This window comes from Heterodontus francisci, chromosome 11 (genome assembly GCF_036365525.1).
Source record: "Heterodontus francisci isolate sHetFra1 chromosome 11, sHetFra1.hap1, whole genome shotgun sequence".
In the NCBI taxonomy this organism is placed as follows: domain Eukaryota; kingdom Metazoa; phylum Chordata; class Chondrichthyes; order Heterodontiformes; family Heterodontidae; genus Heterodontus; species Heterodontus francisci.
Window position 1 is genome coordinate 40,903,522 of NC_090381.1, and position 23,383 is coordinate 40,926,904.

General features: G+C 47.0%; 1 protein-coding gene across 5 annotated transcripts in view; it reads left to right on the plus strand.

Moving 5' to 3' along the window:
• ppp2r3a (protein phosphatase 2, regulatory subunit B'', alpha) overlaps positions 1-23,383 on the plus strand; it is a 525,535-nt gene that overhangs the window by 433,005 nt on the left and 69,147 nt on the right. For all 5 annotated transcript variants that reach the window (XM_068042008.1, XM_068042007.1, XM_068042006.1 and 2 more), the window contains 2 exons: positions 5,475-5,726; positions 13,533-13,636. In XM_068042008.1, coding sequence (XP_067898109.1) covers positions 5,475-5,726; positions 13,533-13,636 — 356 coding nt within the window. The remainder of the gene's footprint in view (positions 1-5,474; positions 5,727-13,532; positions 13,637-23,383) is intronic.

Consider the following 23,383-nt stretch of genomic DNA (forward strand, 5'->3'; position numbering starts at 1 on the left):
TGAGTCACTCAACCCCTGGTGCAAATGCATCGAGATGCATATTCTGCAATGCAGGCAGGATCCTCCAAATGTTATAGGACTCTGATTTGCATATTTAAGCCGCCTCCTGCTGGAAGTAAGCAGTACATGGGCTGCTTATCCATTTGAAGGTGGCCTAAAAGTTGCAGCAAGCAGGCCTTGGGCATCAATGGGTTGCTGAGGTACCCCCCTCCCCAATACCCCATTCGTTAGGCAAGAAACAGGCAGCCAGAGGTTAAAAACCACTGCCTCACAATCTTGCCCATTCATCATGTGTGAGGGACATGAGTGAAGTAGTAGAGGGGATCTGGAACAAGTAGAGAACTGTGTCCCAGAATAGGCTAGTGTTTTCCTGAAATAAGGAAAGAGGATTAGACAGGAAAGGAAATGAGCAAATATTTCTGGAGCTCTGCTTCCTTTGAGGCTATCTGATTCTTTTATGTTGATGTGAACATATATGTGTATTGGAATCAAAACTGACCAGATTATTATAACAATGAAGACTAATTGCCAGCCTGGATACTTAGCACATGAACAATGAATATCCATATACCAGTGCGGTTTCAATATGCAAAATACCAGAATAAAAATATAGTAAATGAGAATCAAAATGCAGCATACTAAAATCATATAAACTGTTAATGATAAGACTTCAATTATATTTCATTAAACAAGTTAGAAAGCCTGCAAATAATTATTAGTATAAAGTTGTTGCATCACACCAAGCTAATCAGAAATGGTATTTAGCCATGACAACATGGTGACTTCAATGCAGCACTGAGAAGCTCTGTCTCAGAATAAATATTTTTTTTTTCAAAAATGGTGATCAGAATTTAAGTTCTCAGTAAACTGGGGAAAGTAAATGCTGCAAAGGTCAACTAAACTTTATGAACTCTTTAAGCGGGATTTTTATTTAGATAAGATGGTGGAAATGGGGGCGGGCAGTCACTTAAACTCACCCCTCAGGTCAGCATTTTGGTTTCCCAATGTAATACCAGCATGTTAAAAGTTTAAAAGGCTCCGCCAAGAGCCGGAGGAGACAACCCACCCAAGATTGATAAGAAGCCAGTTAAGGTTCTTAAAGAGTTCGTTGTCACCTTGTTTAGGACCAGTTTTGAATTTTCTTTCGAAGGCACAGGATCCACAACGGGGTCTCAACCATGATTGGGAGAGGAGGTGCAAACACAGTTGGGTGCCAGTCAGAACAGCAGGATAGCAGCAAGAGGCACCATTAAAGATGGAAGGCGCAGAAAAAGCCCTCATCCACAGGCAACCAATTGTACAACGTCAGGAGCATTATCTGTCATATTTCTTCACTCTTGACAAGAGCATTTTTTGGGGGTCAGCTTTGGGAGGGGGTGGATGGGTCTCTCAGACTATGGGCCTCACAGGTTCATGGGGTGGGGGGGGGGGGGCGATTCAGGAACACTGCACATTCCAATTGAAAGAATTGAAGGTCCCAACAGGAAATAGGATTAAGCTAGTCAGAGATAGGATCGACTAGGGATGAGAAGCAGCATCTACAGGAACAGAGGCAGACCCCTGGGCAACAGGGGCATAGGCGCGAGGAACGAAGGGCAGGAAGGCAGCGAAGGCAATACCCTCGGCAGAGGGACTACTGCCCATGGAGCAGTCACCTGGAGATGTCGGAGTGTCAGTGTTGTGGAAGGCTACGCCTGCCCAGCCAGATGGTTGCTGACTTGTGTGCCCTCGTTGAGCATCATCCGAGGGTTCACAGGAACCATTGCCATTGCCTTCCTGTGGCTGTAAAAGTCACAGTGGCTTTGCACTTTTTTGTAATTGGTTCCTTCCCAGAAGCGGCAGCAGATATTGGTGGCATCTCACGGGCAGCAGCACATCATTGTATCACGGAGGTGATGGATGCTCCATTCGAGAGAACAGCAGATTACATTCAATTCCAGGTAGGTAGAAGCTCAAAGGGCAGTGGGATTAGACTCCGTTACCAGATTCCCTCAGATGCAAGGAATCATCGATTACACCCATCTGGCCATTAAGGCAATGACTGAGCAGCCAGGGAGATTTCTAACTTGGTCATTGAAACATAATAAATTTTTACTATGTCTTCCCTGACAATTTTAAAACTGCAAATGCAGCATGGGTTTTGTTAAGGAATTGTAGACAGTTCATAGATTAAGGTTTATTACAGCTATTACATTGTATTTATTAACTATTGTATATGGGTTATCAGCATCCTTTTTTGCCAATATCACTCAGCCCCATTACACCGTACTCTTCTATTCATGATGAACTTACAGTGCTGATTTATGGAGATTTCTTGGATTTTCTTGCCTGTTTTCCCCTCAATACAAGTTTTGGAACAATGTGATTCCAAAAGATAGCAATAGAATTGCGACATTTATATAGAAGTGAAAGTCCAGCAACTTTCAACATGTCACTGAGCTTGTGTCCCAAGTGAAATTAATGCTGCCAGAGTGTAGAAATTGAGACATTCCCTAAGTTACTTTTCCCATTTTAAAATGAGTTTACATAACACAAACCTTTAAACTTGTGTTTTAAAATAACTTAGTTAGGTTATTTTAAAACACAAGGTTAAAGGCTTGGAGCAGGGATGTCCAAACCTTTCGCATGTGGGGGCCCACATTACAATTTTTGTCCCCCACCTCTGTGTCCCCCGACCCCCCCTTCTGTGTCCCCCGACCCCCCTTCTGTGTCTCCCCCCCCCGTGTCCTCCCCCTCTGTGTCCTCCCCCTCTGTGTCCTCCCCCTCTGTGTCCTCCCCCTCTGTGTCCCCCCCTTCTGTGTCCCCCCCTTCTGTGTCCCCCCCTTCTGTGTCCCCCCCTTCTGTGTCCCCCCCCTCTGTGTCCCCCGCCTGTGTCCCCCACCTCTGTGTCCCCCGCCTGTGTCCCCCGCCTGTGTCCCCCACCTCTGTGTCCCCCCTTCTGTGTCCCCCCTTCTGTGTTCCCCCCTCTGTGACCCCCCCTCTGTGACCCCCCCCCCTCTGTTGGGGGCCAGTGAGACAATTTCAGGAATATAAAGGCATTTAAAATGTAACTTTCTGTTAATCAAAACAACAACAAATGTGCATTTTTGTGAAGAAACTTTAAATGAGAAGACTAATTTATTGACTTACTTTTTTGTCAGTATGTTGGGCACTGATTTAGTGAGATACCTGGCATTGTATTTGCTTGCACAAGTAGTCAATATCTGCCTGCACACTTCTTGTAGTGATGTGGAGTACTCCGGATAGCTGTCCAACGGCAAATGGAATTCAATCTGGAGAAGTGTGAGGTAATGCACTTGGGGATGGCAAATAAAGTGAGGGAATACACAATAAATGGGAGGATATTGAGAGGGGTAGAAGAAGTGAGAGACCTTGGAGTGCATGTCCACAGGTCCCTAAAGGTGGCAGGACAGGTAGATAAAGTGAAGAAGACATATGAAATGCTTTCCTTTATTGGCCGAGGTATAGAATTCAAAAGCAGGGATGTAATGCTGGAACTGTATAAAATGCTGATTGGCCACAGTTGGAGTATTGCGTACAGTTCTGGTCACCACATTACAGGAAGGACATAATTGCTTTGGAGAGAGTACCGAGGAGATTTACAAGAATGTTGCCAGGGCTTGGAAGTTGCAGCTATGAGGAAAGATTGGATAGGCTCGGGTTGTTTTCCTTAGAACAGAGGAGGCTGAGGGGTGACTTAATTGAAGAATACAAAATTATGAGGGGCCTAGATAGAGTAGACCTGTTTCCCTAGCAGAGAGGTCAATTACCAGGGGACACAGATTTAAGGTGATTGGTAGAAGGATTTAGAGGGGACATGAGGAGAAACCTTTTTCACCCAGAGGGTGGTGGGTGTCTGGAATTCTCTGCCAGGAAAGGCGGTGGAGGCAGAAACCCTCAATTCTTTTAAAAGGTACCTGGACATGCACCTGAAGTGCTGTAACCTGCAAGGCGATGGACCAGGTGCTGGAAGGTGGAATTAGATTAGGCAGCTAGCTTTTTTCAGCTGGCACGGACACAACGGGCTGAATGGCCTCCTTCTGTGCTGTAATTTTTCTATGGTTCTGTGGAGTAATCTTGATCGCTCTCTCTTCCTCCCCTCTCTCTCTCTCTGTCTGTCTTTCCCCCACTCTGCGTTCTCCCCCCACTCTGCGTTCTCCCCCCACTCTGCGTTCTCTCCCCCTCTGTGTGTCCCCCCCTCTGTGTGGTGTCCCCCCCTCTGTGTGTCCCCCTTCTGTGTCCCCCCCCTGTGGGTCCCCCCTCTGTGTTCCCCCCATGGGTCCCCCCCTCCGGGTCCCCCCCTCTGTGTCTTCCCCGTGTCCCCCCTCTGTGTCCCCCCTCTGTGTCCCCCCCATGTGTCCCCCCTCTGTGTCCCCCTATGACTCCCCTGTGGCCCCCCGACCCCCCTTCTGTGTCTCCCCCCCTGTGTCCTCCCCCTCTGTGACCCCCCCCTGTGTCCCCCCCCCCGTGTGCCCCGCCTCTGTGTCCCCCCCTCTGTGTCCCCCCCTCTGTGTCCCCCCTTCTGTGTCCCACCCCTCTGTGTCCCACCCTCTGTCCCCCCCCTCTGTCCCCACCTCTGTGTCCCCACTGTGTCTCCCCCCCTCTGGGTCCCCCCCATGTCCCCCCTCTGTGTCCCCCCCATGTGTCCCCCCTCCGGGTCCCCCCCTCTGTGTCCCCCTCTGTGTCCCCCTATGATTCCCTGTGGCCCCCCGTCCCCCCCTCTGTGTCCCCCCCCCTCTGTGTCCCCCCCCCTCTGTGTCCCCCCCCCCCCTGTGTGTCCCCCCCCCCTGTGTGTCCCCCCCCCTGTGTGTCCCCCCCCCTGTGTGTCCCCCCCCCTCTGTGTGTCCCCCCCTCTGTGTGTCCCCCCCTCTGTGTGTCCCCCCCTCTGTGTGTGTCCCCCCTCTGTGTGTGTCCCCCACTCTGTGTCCCCCCTATGTGTCTCCCCTCTATGTCCGCCTGTGACCCCCCCCAACGGCCCCCCTCTGTGTCCCCCCCTTTTTACCCCCCTCTATGCCCCCCTCTGTCCCCCACTCTCTGCATCCCCCACTCTCTGCGTCCCCCCCGACCAATGCGTCGTCCCCCGCCCTCTGTGTCGTCCCCCGCCCTCTGTGTCGTCCCCCACTCTCTCTTCCCCCCCCCCATCCTCCACTCTCTCTCTGTCCCCCGCTCTCTCTGTCCCCCTCTCTCTCTCTGTCTGTCTCCCTTTCCTCTCGATATTCCTCCTCTCTCTCTGTCACCCCTCTCTGCGTCCCCCCTTTCCTCTCTCTCTGCCCCCTCTCTCAGGTGCTGAAAGCAGGAACAGAGGCTTCTGAACTTTGGGCAGCTTTGTGGTTTTCCTGCAGGCTTTTAAAAAAAAATCAGAACCAGCTGGAAGCATACAAATCAACAATTATGCAGTGTAAAGCAATGCCCATCACACTATTTGAAAAGATCTCATGGAGAATTTATGTTGCATGTTCCATTGTCTTTTACAGGTCCAAAGCAATAAAGAAAAGAAACCTGGAACTCCACCCCCCATTGTGACAAACACTGCTCCCAGTCCTCCCCCTTCAAACAAAGTTGTTGTCAGCACTCCTGTATCTATAAACATTCCACGCTTCTACTTCCCTAAAGGACTTCCAAGTGCTACCAACAACCACGACGAGACCATTGCCAAAGTTCAAGCAGCCTTTGCCGAATTTGAGGATGAAAAGGCCGATATATATGAAATGGGCAAAATCACAAAGGTAGGAGAAGCCATTTTTTAATCGCAAATAATGCCAAAGTATGTGACAAGCAAAGCACTTTTTTGTAAAAATGCAATTTTTCCCTCATATCCATTCCCCTGGCAGTGACGCTATTATTGTGATTGCTTGGTTACTGTTCATGGGCATCATTAGGAATCCTGCATTGCACACTTTCACTGGCCTCCAAAGCAAAATATTACCACACCTGGAAGTATTTAAGTACTAGTTGTGAGTTTGAATTTCAACTTGCCACCCAATTGTTGCTTTCATCATTGAGCTTCAGCTTGCCTCCCCCTCGAATATATGTACACTCAACAGGAGAATGTAAATTCATCAATCCAATTCCCTCAGCAGGGAGCTGTGCTCAAAGTGTGGATGATAGGGTTACAACACCGATTGCCCCTTTGACTGTGGCTTCCCTTTAATAGGGCTGATCGATGAATCTACTCGAAGAACTTTTATTTCATAATACTTATAGGGCCATAAACTGCTGCAATGGTACTGTGGCAATTGGACTTTTATGTTCATCATTGACTATATTTGTGTTGTAAATTGCTGGAACATCAACTGTTGCATCTACAACTACGTGAGCATCATGCCCAAAGGCTTATCTCTTTGACCAATGAAAGAAAAGGATAGAGAAAGAAACAAGCACCCAGATTTTGAGCTCATTCTTAGGAGTGGCACGTGAACCCTCAACCTTCTGATTCAGGCATGAATGCTACCAACTGAGCTAACCCCATTATATTTCAGTCATTTCGTGAAGGAAGTGATTTGCTGTGCTTGCTCATCATTCCTGTTTCACTAATTTTCATCAATGGCAAAACAACATTGACAGCTTGGTATTTGTTGTGTTTGATTGCTCAGTGGTTGATTGCTCTGTGCTACGTTTGTAAGATTGCCCAGTATGCTGTCAGACAAGCCTGAGGGGGGTGTGGTTCCGAAAGTGAAACTAAGACAGATTCAGGCAGCCATCTGAAATCATGAGTCTAGTTTCTACATGCTTGGGGTACAAAACATAACGTCTGGCGACGAAGGTGGTGAGTAATTTAAATTTACTGGCCCCAGCACCTTTACTGTCATTGCCGGAAGATCCTCCCATTCGTGGGACAGATGGATTTCTGGGTTTGAAACCTACTTGCTCGCTACAGGTGTGGACGGTAAGGATGTAGCAGCAACCCGCAAGAAGGCGATACTCGTGCATTGCCTCGGAGCAGAGGGCCAGCGATTATTTGATGATATGTCTACGTTCAATAAGGCGAAAGGTGCTGTTGAGAAATACTTTGGCCCGAAGAAACGTGTGATGATTGAAAAATACGTGTTCCGCCAGAGATGCCGGGGAAATGGTGAGCCCGTAACATGTGGCAGTGTTGTGTCAGTTGGCTTCCACATGCAAATTTGGCACACTAACTAATGAACTAATTCACGACCAACTAGTTGAAAAACTGCAATCCCACAAATCAGGGAATGCCTACTCATGGAGGATGATAGTTTGGGGAGATTAAGGGGTACTGTCATGCTCCTTGCGTCGACTCATCAATTCCACCTGTTCTGCAAAATTTGAGATGGTTGTCATTCACCACCCACATCAGTGTCATAGGAGCTGAAAAGGCAGTATCATTGAGCAAATCAATTCATCCCCAAGGATATCGAACCTAGCCATTTTGCAATGCAAAAATGGAGAACTTGGACTCTGTGTTGACTTATGTCAATCAACAAAGCAATTATTCCAGACAAGTACCCACTCTTAACGATCCAAGAACTATCGACATCATTTCATGACTCCACATTCTTCATGAAGATCAATATGTGATAAAGCTATCTTCAGATACCACAGATGGAGTGAAGCTGACATCTTACAGCCTTTGTTACACACGACGGCATGTTTCAGTACTGCAGAATGCCCTAAGGACTAAGTTCAGCACCTAGCACATTCCAGAAGATTGTCTCTTCAGTTTTGTCAGATGTTGAGGGAATGTACAACCTTCTCAACCACCTCGTCATCCATGGAATGGATAAAGCAGAATACAATTAGCGGTTATCTGCAGTGCTCGTCAACTCTCACAACCTAATTTGATGGTCAACAAGGACAAATGCACTTTCACAGCATTCCAGATTGATTTCCTTGGGTACAAAGTGACAGCAGCTGGAGTAAAGCCTACACACGACAACGTCAAAGCCATTCATGCACTTCTGACCTGCCTAACACAAAAAGAGTTGTCATTGTTCCTCGGCACTACCAACTTTTAGAACAAATTTGTGCCCCAGTACACAGAGATCGTGGAGCCTCTTCAAAAGCAAAGATGCACAATGGGAATGGACAATTGCACAGCAAACAGTGTTTGACATGTTAAAGACCAAGATAGCATCTCCATGCGCCACAACAGATGCATCAGGAAATGCGATGAGAGCTGTAATTTCACAGTACACTGCAGGAAGACAACAATCGATTGTGTTCACATCATTCCCGTTGTTGGGAACTAAACACAAATACTCCACTGGAGAGTAGGAAGCACTGGTCTGCATCTACGCTTGTGAACATTAGCACATGTATCTCTATGCTAGGAAGTTCACTCTTCACACCAATCACCAAGCACTGACTACATTGTTAGCCATGTCAGAATCTGATCATCAACCTCTACGCATCTATCGATGGTCTGATCACCTTCATCAGTGCAACTTCAAGGTACTGTATCTCGCAGGTTCACGCAACCGAGTAGCTGACCTGCTGAGCCACACTACTATCACCGAAAGCGTTAACGATAGCGAAGCTACTTGCAACAACGAAGACATAGACCTGGTGATTTTATATGCGACGGCGAATCTTGTGACACAAGAGGAGTTGAAGGCAGAGTCACGAAATAGAGGAAGAACTGGTCCCGTACTACAGAGTACGCAATGAGCTCACATTGTTTGATGACAACTGTATCACATGCAGAATCCGAGTGGTTATCTCAAAAGCTCCAGAAAAGCATCTTGCCCATGAAGGACATCTGGGTGTCGTTAAGATGAAACAACGATCCTGTAAAGCAGTCTGGGGGCCAACAATAGATCATCACATGGAAGAGTTAATCAGGAACTGCGTAGTATGTACGCTCAATGAAAAATCTGCCAAACCGTGTCCCGCACTTCACAACCGTCCCGATGGCCAACAAAACCATGGCAACAACTCCAAGTAGATATTTCCAGAGAGGTGTATGCAACCCTAGCAATCAAGGTTTTTTGCTTGTTGTTCATGATCTACATAGCAAGTGGCCGGAAATCACGACAACAAATTCCATAACCACCACATTGACATTCTAGACAGGTTGTTTACAAAGTGGGAATAAAAACAGAAAGTGCTGGAAATAATCAGCAGGTCTGGCAGCATTTGTGGAGAGAGAAGCAAAGTTAGCATTTCAAGTCTGCGACCTTTCATCAGAACTGGCAAAGATTGGAAAAGAATTAGGTTTTAGGCAAATGAAGGGAAGTGGGGGAGAGAACAAACGGGAAGGTATTTAATAGCACAAGAGAGATTAAATAACAAAGCTGTTCTGGGACAAAGGCAAAGAGTGTGTTAATACTAGTGGTGAAAGACAAAGCATTAGTCTAGAGAGAGTGTTACCAGCAGAATAATGAGCAGCTCTGACTACCTAAAATGCAGGCACATGGTTAAAAAATAAAATATTTTAAAAAGAGGCCAGTTATGCTCTGAATTTATTGAACTCAATGTTCAGTCCGCAAGGCTGTAGCGTGCCTAATTGAAAGATCAGGTGCTGCTTATCGAGCTTGCGTTGATGTTCACTGAAGCATTGGAGCAGGCCAAGGACAGAAATGTTGGCATGAGAACAGGGTGAGTGTTGAAATGACAAGCAACCGGAAGCTTGAGGTCATGCTTTCAGACTGAGCAGAGGTGTTCCACAAAGCGGTCACCCAATCTGCATTTGGTCTCCCCAATGTAGAGGAGACTGCACTGTGAGCAGCGAATACAGTATACTACATTGAAAGAAGTACAAGTAAGTTGCTGCTTCACCTCAAAGGAGTGTTTGGGACCTTGGATAGTGCGGAGAGAGGAGGTAAAAGGGCAGGTATTACACCTCCTGTGATTGCATGGGACGGTGCTGTGGGAAGGGGACCAGGTGTTGGGGGTAATGGAGGAGTGGACGAGGGTGTCTCAAAGGAAACGATCCCTTCTGAATACTGACAGGAGAGGGGAGGGGAAGATGCGTTTGGTCGTGGCATCATGCTGGAGGTGGCGGAAATGGCGGAGGATGATCATCTGGATGTGGAGGTTGATGGGGTGGAAAGTAAGGACAAGGGGAACCCTGTTACGGTTCTGGGAGGGAGGGGAAGGCATGAGGGCAGATGTGCGGGAAATGGGCCAGACACAGTTGAAGGCCCTGTCAACCACAATGGGGGGAATCCTCGGTTGAGGAAAAGGAAGACATATCAGAAGCGCTGTTCTGGAAGGTTGCATCATTGGAGCAGATATGCCAGAGACGGAAAAACTGGGAGAATGGAATGGAGTCCTTACAGGAGGCAGGGTGTGAAGTGTAGTCGAGGTAGCTGTGGAGTCGGTGGGCTTATAATGAATATTAGTGGACAGCCTATCCCCAGAGATGGAGACAGAGAAGTTGAGTAAGGCAAGGGAAGTGTCGGAGATGGATTGTGTAAAGGTGAGAGACGGGTGGAAATTGAAAGCAATGTCGATGAAGTTTTCCAGTTCAGGGCGGGAGCAGGAAACGGCACCGATACAGTCATCAATGTATCGGAAAAAGAGTTGGGGGAGGGGCCTGAGTAGGACTGGAACAAGGAATGTTTGACATATCCCACAAAAAGACAGGCATAACTAGGACCCATGCGGGTACTCATAGCAATACCTTTTACTTGAAGGAAGTAAGTGGAGTTGAAGCAGAAGTTGTTCAATGTGAGAACCAGTTCAGCCAGGCAGAGGAGGGTGCTGGTGGATGGGGACTGGTTGGGCCTCTGTTCAAGGAAGAAACTGAGAGCCCTCAAACTGTCCTGGTGGGGGATGGAGGTGTAGAGAGATTGGACGTCCATAGTGAAGAGGAGGCGGTTAGGGCCAGGAAACTGGAAATTGTCAAAATGACATAGGGCGTCAGAAGAGTTACAGATGTAGGTGGGAAGAGACTGGTCCAGCAGAGAAAAGATAGAGTCAAGATAGGAAGAAATAAGTTCAGTGGGGCTGAAATGATGGCTTTGCCACGACAGTCCTGTTTGTGGATTTTGGGAAGGAGGTAGAAGCGGGCTGTCCGGGATTGTAGGTCTATGAGGTTGGAAGCTGTCGAGAGAAGATCTCCGGAGGAGATGAGGTCAGTGGCAGTCCTGTGGACAATAGCTTGATGTTCAGTGGTGGAGTCATGGTCCAGGGGGAGGTAGGAAGAAGTGTCTGAGAGTTGGCGCTCAGCCTCTGCAAGATAGAAGTTGGTATGCCAGACAACAACAGCACCACCCTTGTCTGCAGGTTTGATCACAATGTCGGGGTTAGACCTTAGAGAACAGAGTACAGCAAGTTCAGAGGGAGACAGGTTAGAGTGAATGAGGGGAGCAGAGAAATTGAGACAGTCGATGTCTCAATGAAAAGATCAAGAGTGGGTAAGAGGCCAGAAGGAGGGGTCCAGGTGGAGGGAGAATGCTGGAGGCAGGTGAATGGGTCTGCTGGTCGGGGGGAGGACTCCTGGCCAAAGAAGTGAGCACAGAGGCAAAGGTGACGGAAGAAGAACTCAACGTCATGCCGAGCGCAAAATTCATTCAGGTGGGGGCGTAAGGGGATAAAACTGAGTCATTTGCTCAGTACAGATCATTCAACATCAGAGAGGGGAAGGTCAGAGCGTGTAGTGAATGCACGGCAAGTGGTCAGATCAGAAGGGGTGGGGTCAGAGGGAAGTGAAGGGGAAGAAGGATCTGGAGGGGCATTAGTTCCCATCAGCTGCTGGAGCTTGCATTCCTTAACACCTAAAAGGAAGAAAAAAAGTCTTTTGTTAATGTGCGGGATAAGACGAAGGATGAAATGAAACTGCGGAGTAGAACAGCTTTGAGATGAGGTGAGGCGGTGCGGCTGGAGAGAGAGGTTCAGTGTGTATGTGTGATGGCGCATGGCACTGTGTGGATCTCAGGATGTGACGAGAACTGCAGTCTGAGGAATGTTGTATTTCTCGGAGATACCTGTAATGCTGGGTGGATTCAAAACATGAAGGATGAAACTACAGTTGGAATCCACATGGAATAAGTCAGAGCTGGAGACAGTCACTGAGGAAGGAGATGTGGCAATGAAAACGGGTTTTGGTAGACACCTTATCAAACACCAGGAGGGAGATAGAAAGCAATGAAGGTGAACAAGGTAAAAGAGATAAATGAAAATCCCTTCGGAGAGAAGAGCAGAACATGTTCAAGGCATGCATTCCTGGAAGAGAAGTGGCAGTGAATTAAACACTAAAACATTTCCTTATCTGATTTGCGATCGTGATGTTGATCATCTGCCTCATCAAGATGATTGCGCTGAACCACAAACATGTCTTTGTTGATCTCAGCGCCATTATAGAAGACCTCCATATCATGAAGATTATTTGTGTACTTAGAGGAACAAATGGACTCTAAGAAATGATTCAATATGTACCTGTTTAATGCTGATGAAGGTTTAATTCAAAATAAGCTCCTTAGTCTGCAAGGAGGAAAATATGTTGTGTTTGTTTATTCAGTGATTGATTGCTCTGTGCTATGTTTATAAGACTGCTCACAATGCTGTCAGTCAACCCTGAGGGGGTGTGGTTCCAAAAGTGAAACTAAGACAGATCCAGGCAGCCATCTGAATAAAGCCTATATACACAGAAATCATAAGTCTAGTTTCTTCATGCTTAGGGTACGAAACATAGCAGTAATACCATAGTATAAGTAGGACAGAGACTTGAGTCAATTGTGGATGGGTCTGAGGTATCACCTGTACCTTAGCAACCACTGTGTGTTATTGAGTGAAGGAGAGAAGTAGACCTGAAAGTACACAGTGGGTGTGTCGTTATCTGAAAAGTGAAAAGGTGGATTTGGGTTGAAACTCTTGGTCAGAATAAGTTAGAGAGTTATGCTGAATCCTGTGAGCCTTAAGAATATGTCACTTTTCGAGCTGTAACCTATTGCAACCAATGTTTAGAAGAGGAGTTTCTTTTTAATCTTTGTCATTGGTGCAAGATGACCCAGTGACACTGCATAATGGGTATCAACACAAGCCAAAATGTTTGACATATCTCTTTTAACTGAAGCCCTATGCTTTTGACTATAAACTGTCTTCCTTCTCTACCAGACACCATAATAAACAATGAATAAAGTAAAATGGTTTATTGCAGCTCCAGACTGAGACCTGTAACATGTCTTTTGTTACACTGCCACTACACGCTGTTTGGAAATAGCAAACTTCATAAGAACAATTGGTTCAATGTCAGACTTTTATATAATCCAGGATCTCTTGTGTTAACTCAATGCACAAATGCTATTTTGTTGTTTTGAAATACCTTGTCACTGTGTATAGAATCCACTGTTTCGGCTGCATTTGAATCCAAATTAGAGAAATGAAAGGACAGTATATCAACTCACTGAGACATACAGTTTCCCACCAGGTAGAACTTATTTTAATGGTGAAAATTTCAAAATATTGGGTAATTGGGGAAATAAAGCTTGTATCTGTCACACGCAATATCAGCTGAGTTCCATTGGAAACCTCGCTTTATTTTAAGTATAGCTGTGATTATTTTAATTGTTCCCTGTAGGCCTCTATTACAAATGAGTGATATTTAAAGTTTGATTTTGTTTTTCCAGGCATGTGGCTGTCCTTTATACTGGAAAGCCCCCATGTTCATTTCTGCTGGTGGAGAACGGACAGGATTTGTGTCTGTGCATTCGTGTGTAGTGATGTGGAGAAAGTGAGTATTAGCCCTGTCCTGAATTTCACTATTGCAATCACCAGCAGCAATTATACTTAGATGCATAACTTCACTTGCATACAGAATGAAAAACCTTGCATTTTATATAGCGCCTTTCATGACCTCATGACATCCCAAATTGCTTTACAGCCAATTAAGCGCCTTTTGAAATGTTGTAATGTAGGAAATGCACAGCAAGGACCTGCAAACGCAATGAGATAAATGACCAGATAATCTGTTTTAGTGATCTTGCTTCAGGGATAAATAACGGCCAGGACACCAGGAGAACTCCCCTGTTCTTCGAAAAATGCCATGGAATCATTTAAGTCCATCTGAGAGAGAGCAGGTGGGGACCTAGTTTAATGAAAGGTGGGATTTCTGGCAATGCAGCACTCAGTCAGTGCTGCACAGAAGTATTAGTCTAGATTAGGGTTGTCCAGCCCGCCAAAGGTTCCCATCCGGCCTGCGGATGTAAACTGTACCCGGGCCGTTCCTCAACCTCGCAGGGATCCGTGACTGGAGATGAGAAATTTCCCATTGTCGTCTTCTAGATAGTTGGTCAGTTTTTTAAAAAATCAGAAGTCAGTTTCACAGCTGACAGCCTGGTGGAAAACCCCAATTCTGTCCGAAGTTCAGAGCAGGAACAGCAGTTTCAAGATCACTCCTGACAGAATGACACCTATCCAGAATACTCCACATTGCTGCAAACACTGACCACTTGTGCAAGCAAAAAAATGCTAGGTATCTCACTAAGTCAGTGTCTAACATAATGAAGAGAAAGTAAGTCAATAAATTAGTCTTCTCATTTAAAGCTTCTTCACAAAAATGTACATTTATTGCTGTTTTGATTAATAGTAAGATCAATTTTAATGCCTTTATGTTTCCAAAATTGTCTCACCAGCTCCCCATGTAAGACAGAAATTGCAATGTGCCCCTTCATGCGAAAAGATTGGACACCCCTGATCTAGATTATATGCTCATGTCTCTGGAATAGGACCTGAGCTCACAACCTTCTGATTCTGATTCTGAGAGTGCTACCTGAGCCATGGCTAACCAACTTTATTTATTTTACTTTGTAGTATAAAATAAGTCACCATTTTTACATGGTGGTGCTTTTGCACTGAGATTAGAAGTTGTCTTAACTTTGCTTGGAAAAGACAAATAATCCTAAAAGAGATTTACCTCATAGCATCAAACTAGTCCTTTCCACAAAGCTTTCAGCCAGGCTCAGTTCCTGCAAGCAGGAGTGAGTTATGTTGAGAAGACCATTTCACTGCAGCCATGTTGGCTACAACAATTTGCATTTATGTAGCACCATTAATGGAGAGAAACTTCCTAAGGTGTTTCACAGAAGTGTAATCAGTCTAAAATAGACAAAAAAGCCAATATTAGGAGGTGACTAAAAACTTGATCAGAGAGATCTCTGTGCTCCTCCAATTCTGGCATCTTGTATATACCTGCTTTTGTTCATTCCACTATTGGCAGCCATGCCTTCAGTTGCCTAGGCCCTAAGCTCTGGAATTCCCTCTCTAAACTTCTTCACCCCTCTAATTCTCTCTCATCCTTTAAGATGCTCTTTAGAACCTACCCCTTTGACCAAGTTTTTGGCCATCTGTCCTAATATCTCCTTATGTGGACCGATCTCTCATTTTGTTTGCTAAAACTTCTGTGAAATGCCTTGGGATGTGTTAAAGATGCGATATAAATGCAAGTTGTTTCTGTTAAGGTGGGTCTTAAAGGAGAAGAGAGAATTACAGGGGAAGAGAGGTTTAGGGAGTGTATTCCAGATGGAAAGTCTTAGATAGTTGAAGGCATAGCCAGCAGTGATGGAGTGAAGGGAGTTGAGGATACACAAGAGACTTTTACTATTCCAGTTCAGTTTTTTTAGTTAATCCCTCCTTTCTCCATAAATGTGGACTTACAGGACCCTTGCAGCTGTCAGAGAAATGCTTTCATCCTATCAATTTGGGCTGGATTTGAGCCCCATCCTAGAGCAATGGACTGGTGGTCATGAGTCCTATGATCAGGAGGTCTCTAGTCAGTTCAATCCCCAATCTATACTGAGTTAATCTGGAGATTTTTCTTTAAAACTTCCTCTCCAGCCCCAGTGAATACAATATCAAACACTCTTTCAAAGAAAATCTCAGGGCTTACTCCTTCAGTATATAGCTCTAACTTCTGTTTCCAAGTTTCACCTTTAAATTATTGTTACAATCCTATTGGGGACTATTAACTTTAAAAAACAAGTTGAATTCCCAGTTATTACTGAAAGAATTACACATAAGATTTCATGTTTTAAACAAAAAACTTTACTGTGCAAAAGTTAAACAAAGCAAAACACTACTAACTTAACACTACAATTTGGAAACACTTATATTTTAAACTTAAAATCTTAATAGAACATGAAGTCATATGCTTTAACTCTAAATCTCAACACAACACTCCTGTTTGACTGTTACTTTCACCCCAAGGGTCCCCTCTACATTACAGGATCATGGCGGTTTGTTCACTTCTCCTGGGACCAATCCAAAGTGTACCACAGCTCTTAGGAATTAATTTTGATTTCCTTAATTTATCATCTGTCTTCTGAGATATCAGATCTCCCAAATCTGGACTTCGCAGCTTGAGCACAGGCCTTACTCAAAACAGAAACACCCTGGTTCCCGATGGCCTCTTTGCTCCTGAGTCTAGTTATTCCCAAATTCAACAGCTTTCCAAAAGCCAACTTGCTTTTCCAAAAGGCAACTCTTGTCCAAAAGCCAACTGACTGTCTGTCAGCAAGCACACAGAATCAAAACACCAACTATGCGTCATCTATCACCATAGCAATGTGATACACGTGGGATGTTCCAGAAAGCAATTTAAGCTAATTACAATCCTAACTCCCAAAACATCTCTTTGATTTCTGACATCCACATGAATAATTGATATTGCTAACAATGACAGAGCAATTTCTTCTAAACTTTCTGGTTCCAAATACGCAACTAAATGAGTCCACCTGCAGTTTTATGGTTCTCCCCTCTCTAAATCTGTCTTTGTAAGCACTCATGGAGAGATTTTTGTACTTTAAATCTTCTTTGTTCTGGGAAATCATATGACTAATTTAAATCCCTTGTTGAGGTAGCTGCAGACACACCATTTCCATCAGGAATTTCAGTGAGGTTCCCATTGTTTAGGATCTACACACATCCCATTGTGACCTTACTAAATAAACATGGGTTACCCTTTGGTTTGTAACCACCCTAGGTTTGTTTGCCAGCTTCTCAAACCAGGTGTTTTCATTTGTCTTGCATTGTTTGCCTAGCCAGCGATGCCCACATCCCATGAATGAATAAAAAATATCAATTCCCAAATTAAAAGTTACCTCCAGAAACTTAATACAAACCATGAACCAACATTATAGTTTATTAAAGTTATTACTTGATTAGTCAAAGAATGCACAAATTTGAACTAATGTGAAATGGTTTACAAACTGATATTAGAAAGCTACTTTTTTACACAAAGTTATGCATGTTTGGAGCAATCTTCCAGGCTGGTTAGTAGAGGCAAAGAGACAGGCTACATTCTGTGAGCTAAATTTAGTGCGGCTGTTTGGTGTGGGAATGGAACCATGGGGGGCCGGAGAATAGCATCAGATGCATCCGCCCGGAAATCTGATATTATGATTTTGGTTCCGGATTTAGTCAGCAGCAGGAAAGCACCAAGGCGGCATAACCACCCCAACGTGACAGGAGTGCAATTTAAATTGTAGAACAGTTAGTTTTAATACATTGGCATGTTGTTGTAAGCGATTCAATGGGGGGGGGGCTTGGAATTAAGTGGATGACAGGTGGCCCTCACATACCTTTGGAACCCCAGCCATTGAAAGCCTCAGTGCAGCGATGGGTAGCCAGCCATGACCGACAATAGGGAAGAGGTGGGAGTGCAGACCATTGTCGGCCTGCAGTGCTGTGCGCTCTGCATGGATGGGCTTGGTCTCGGGTGGCAGTACCGGGTGAGCAGGGTGTTGGGTGGTCTGCAAGGATGAGCAGGGTCTCAAACTATCGGGTGCCCAAACTGTTGGGTAAGAGGTTCGGATGCCTTTACTGCTGGGTGAGAGGGTTGGCTATTAGTAATGGTGGGCACTGACGGCCATTAGGGAGTCTGCCGGGAGAAGTAGCAAAGAGAAAGCTGCCAAGGCAGTTTCGTATCTGCAAGGACAGCGCTCTGGAGGCCTAATGATCACCTGGCATGGGTCTCATACACCCAATCTTTTTGGATTCCCTGGCGTGATGCAGTGCCTCCGATGGAGGGAGGGAAAGGAGGCAGTGTGCCTGCCCAAGATGCTCCACGATGAGAGCAACAGCAGCTGGCCATGGCAAAAAGGGCCCACCTGCGCCAGAGATTTTACCACACTCAAGTCACTGCCTCCAAATGTCCAAGCGGCATTGTCAGCGAAGACTGCAGCTCTCCAGGGAGACCGTCACCAACTTATACGCCATACTTTTTAAAAAATTCTTTCATTGGATATGGGCATTGTTGGCAAGGCCAGCCTCTCTTGCCCATCCTTAATTGCCCTTGAGAAGGTGGTGGTGAGCTGCAGTCCATCTGGTGCGGGTACAAACATAGTGCTATTAGGGAGGGCGTTCCAGGATTTTGATCCAGTGATAGTGAAGAATCAGTGATATATTTTCAAGTCAGGATGGTGTGCGACTGGGAGGGAACTTGCCAGTGGTGGTGTTCCCATGCATCAGCTGTCCTTGTTCTTCTAGGCGGAAGAGGTCGCGGGTTTCGAAGGTGCTGTCAAAGGAGGCATGGTGAGTTGCTGCAGTGCATCTTGTAGATGGTACACAATGCTGCCACGGTGCGTCCGTGGTGGAGGAAGTGAATGTTGAGGATGGTGGATGGGGTACCGATCAAGCAGGCTACTTTGTTTTGGATGGTGTTGAGCTTCCTAAGTGTTGTTGGAACTGCACTCATCCAGGCAAGTGAAGAGTATTCCATCACATTCCTGACTTGTGCCTTGTAGTTGGTGGACAGGCTTTGGGGCGTCAGGAGTTACTGGCAACAGAATTCCCAGCCTCTGACCTGCTCTTGAAGCAACAGTATTTACGTGGCTGCTCCAGTTCAGTTTCTGCTCAGTGGTAACCCCCAGGATGTCATAGTGGGGGATTCAGCGATGGTAATGCCATCGAATGTCAAGGGGAGATGGTTAGACTCTCTCTTATTGGAGATCGTCATTGCCTGGCACCTGAATGTTGTCCAGGTCTTGCTGCATATGGCCACAGACTGCTTCAGTATCTGAGGAGTTGCGAATGGTGCTGAACATTGTGCAGTCATCAGCGAACATCCCCACTTCTGACTTTGTGATGGAGGGAAGGTCATTGATGAAGCAGCTGAAGATGGTTGGGTCAAGGACACTACCCTGAGGAACTCTTGCAGCAATGACCTGGTGCTGAGATGATTGCCCTCCAACAACCACAATCATCATCCTTCTTGCTATGTGTGATTCCAACCAGTGGAATGTTTTCCCCTTGATTCCCATTGACCAGTTTACCAAGGGCTCCTTGATGCCATAATGGGTCAAATGCTGCCCAGATGTCAAGGGCAGTCACTCTCCCCTCACCTCTGGAACTCGGCTCTTTAGTCCATGTTTGAACCAAAGCTATAATGAGGTCAGGAGCTGTGTGGCCCTGGCGGAACACAAACTGAGGACAGGACGATTTACAACCTATGGGATTTGGTGGGCACCCTATGCCCATGGCATTGAAAATCACCATGGCATTTAACCTTTCAGCTTCTGGATCATTCCAGGGATCCATTGGGGACATGTATGGGATCTCCCAGTCAGCTGCATCAAGGAGGTGACCAATGCTCTGTTCAAGAGGGCTGGTGACTACGTGTGCTACCAGACCGATCCTGACAGTCAGACCAAGAGGGCTGTCGAATTCAGGGCTATCACTGGATTCCCCCAAGTGAAAGGTGTGGCAGATTGCACGCATGTGGTCATCAAGGCTCCAACAGACCAGTCAGCCACCTTCATCAACAGGAAGGGCCTCCATTCCATCAATGTTCAACTGTTGTGTGACCACCAAAAGTGTTTTCTGCAAGTGTGTGCCCGCTTCCCGGGAAGCAGCCATGACGCCTACATACTTCGAAAGTCCCAGGTGCCGCAACTTTTAATGCCCCCCGCTCGACTTCAGGGATGGATTCTCAGGGAAGAGGGCTACCCATTGTAGACATGGCTACCCACGCCTATGAGGAACTCTCGCACTACAGCAGAGGAGAGTTAAAACCAAACAACCATCGAGCAGGCCATGGACTGAGATGAGATTCTGTTGCCTGGATCGATCTGGTGAAGCCCTGCAGTATGCCCCAGCGAGGGTCTTGCGTATCGTGGTGGTCTTCTGTGCTCTACAGAGGAGGGAGGTCTTGCATGATGATGACATGATTGAATGCTGCTCCTCAACTGACAAGGAGGACATGGAGGAGGGAGATGTACAGGCAGCACTGAATTTTGAACTTCTTGTACCAGAAGCCAAGCACATTGAGCAACGGGCCAAGGAAGCAAGAGACAGTCTTATACTTACCCACTTGCAGCTGCCCTGATGGCCACTCAGAGTGAAATCAATAAAGATTCACCTCAATGCATGCAGTCTGTCGCCTCCTTTCTACTTGTCTTCTAGTGCCTACTGCCCAGTAGGACCGCACGCTATGGCCGATGGCAAATGCTAATCAAATGAGGGCTGTACCTACATTGGCATCCACTAGGGGGAAGGATGAATAATTATTTTCCACAATGAAAGTTAATACCAAATACAAAAGAACTTTATATGAAAAAACAAATGTCAAACACCTGTGAAACTCCATGTAAACTCTAGGTGGTTTTCTTTATACATTTTGAGTGTTTCTACAAACACTCTCCAGCAGCTGGGCTGGAGGCGGTCTGCTGATCAGGCTGCCCCTTGACCTGATGATGACTTAGGCAGCCGTCCTTTAGCTACCTGAGGGCTGGACGGCCCGGACTGCCTGAGGGTTTCCTGCAAAGCTGCAGTTCTCTCCTCAGGCATCAAGGCTACTGGAGCTGGGTTCACTGGCAGAGGGGCTAAGGAGTCGCTGTCCACACTCAGCGCCCTGAGGGAAGCCCCTAGCTGTGGAGGTCAGCCTCTCCTCCTCCCTTTCAAGGCTCAATTGAACCTCCCCACTAACCAGAGAAGGATGAGGAGCTGGGGAAGGCTCCAGTGGCCTTGTCCTTCTCTCATCTTGCCACTGCAGCTTTGAGCTGATGGCCAAGGTGATGGTGTGCAGATCTGCGTGCATTTTTGGGATCTGCCTCTCCATGAGGGCCGCCAACCTCTTGATGGAGGAAGCCATGCGCTCACATGCCTGAGACATTCATGGCATGGACGGACTCCTCCAATGTCCGCTCACGGCTGCACATTGCCTGTGGCATCTCCGCCAGATGTTACCTTACACCTCTCTGCAACTCCAGCATGCCCTGTACTTTTGACAGCAGGGGCTCGTCATGAGCCTGGGGCTCCGCATGGGCTTGGCCACCCACAGTCCTCTGACTGTCAGTGGCCTCAGCTGTCTCCGCCTCAGCTTGCTGCTCAGGTGCATGTGCAGTGCCCTCACCAACTTGTGACCCTGATTTTACAGCCGAGTGGAAACCCACCAAGGTGAAAGTATTTGTGCTGGTGGAAGGTGCAGGAGAGTCACAGGACGGTGCATCCTGTGACTCCGGATCCTCTTCAGATGTGGAATTATTTCCCCCTTCTACTGGAGTCCACAAGGTCTCCCTCCTGTTTTGGTGTCACTTGTCCTGCAATGGAAAGCGAGAGATATTAAGACTTCACAGGAAGAGCAAGAGAACAGTTCTGCTCTTGGCAGCCCCTCGTCCCCTGCTGGGTTTTCCTGCATGGCTCCTCCCCATATGCTGTCAGGGGAGGTAATGAGGGTGAGGTTTGAAAGAAAGTGGCCTGTGGCCAAGATGCAACCATGCACTTTACAGGATGTGGTGATGCCGAACCCCCTCTGCCAGCACCTTTCTGGTGCCTCCCTTCCCATGTCACGCTGCCTGCCGCATTCCCACATGCAAGCCCCAAGAGGAGAGAGGTGTGGAGCACTCACCATGGCAGACCAAAGGATGTCGTTGACTCTTCCTACACTAGACCCATGTCTGAAGGGTGACGCCATGGCAGTTTACCTCCTCTGCGATTTCCGTCCAGGCTTGCTTGGTCAGGAGCATCTCTTTTTGCCATCCCTGGGGAAGAGGACCTCCCATCTTTTCCTTGCATCCTGCAGGACAATCTGCAGGGAGGCATCACTAAATCGTGGAGCCACCAGTGTCTTGTCTCAGTTCTATCAGGCTCTGTTCTGATGGTCTGACATCCTGGTGCAGCGGGGTCCAGGAGTTATAGTCATAGGAACCAGCAGCTACAATAGTGTTGCAGGGAGGCCCAGTAGTCACAGGAACTAGCAGCTACAGTAGTGTTGCCGGGTGGTCCAGTAGTCACAGGAACCAGCAGCTACAGTAGTGTTGTCGGGTGGTCCAGTAGTCACAGGAAATAACAGCTACAGTAGTGTTGCAGGGTGGTCCAGTAGTCACAGGAAATAGCAGCTACAGTAGTGTTGCAGGGTGGTCCAGTAGTCACAGGAAATAGCAGCTACAGTAGTGTTGTCGGGTGGTCCAGTAGTCACAGGAACTGGCAGCTACAGTAGTGTTGTCGGGTGGTCCAGTAGTCACAGGAACTGGCAGCTACAGTAGTGTTGTCGGGTGGTCCAGTAGTCACAGAAACTAGCAGCTACAGTAGGGTTGCCGGGTGGTCCAGCAGTCACAGGAACCAGCAGCTACAGTAGTGTTGTCGGGTGGTCCAGTCGTCACAGAAACTAGCAGCTACAGTAGTGTTGCAGAGAGGTCCAGTAGTCACAGGAAATAGCAGCTACAGTAGTATTGCCGGGTGGTCCGGTAGTCACAGGAACCAGCAGCTACAGTAGTGTTGCAGGGAGGTCCAGTAGTCACAGGAAATAGCAGCTACAGTAGTGTTGTCGGGTGGTTCAGTAGACACAGGAACCAGCAGCTCCAGTAGTGTTGCAGGGTGGTCCAGTAGTCACAGAAACTAGCAGCTATAGTAGTGTTGTTGGGTGGTCCAGTAGTCACAGGAACCAGCAGCTACAGTAGTGTTGTCGGGTGGTCCAGTAGTCACAGGAAATAGCAGCTACAGTAGTGTTGTCGGGTGGTCCAGTAGTCACAGGAAATAACAGCTACAGTAGTATTGCCGGGTGGTCCAGTAGTCACAGAAACTAGCAGCTACAGTAGTGTTGCAGAGAGGTCCAGTAGTCACAGGAAATAGCAGCTACAGTAGTATTGCCGGGTGGTCCGGTAGTCACAGGAACCAGCAGCTACAGTAGTGTTGCAGGGTGGTCCAGCAGTCACAGGAACCAGCAGCTACAGTAGTGTTGCAGGGAGGTCCAGTAGACACAGGAAATAGCAGCTACAGTAGTGTTGTTGGGTGGTTCAGTAGTCACAGGAACCAGCAGCTACAGTAGTGTTGCAGGGTGGTCCAGTAGTCACAGGAAATAGCAGCTACAGTAGTGTTGCCGGGTGGTCCAGTAGTCACAGGAAATAGCAGCTACAGTAGTGTTGCCGGGTGGTCCAGTAGTCACAGGAACCAGCAGCTACAGTAGTGTTGCAGGGAGGTCCAGTAATCACAGGAACCAGCAACTACAGTAGTGTTGTCGGGTGGTCCAGTAGTCACAGGAAATAAG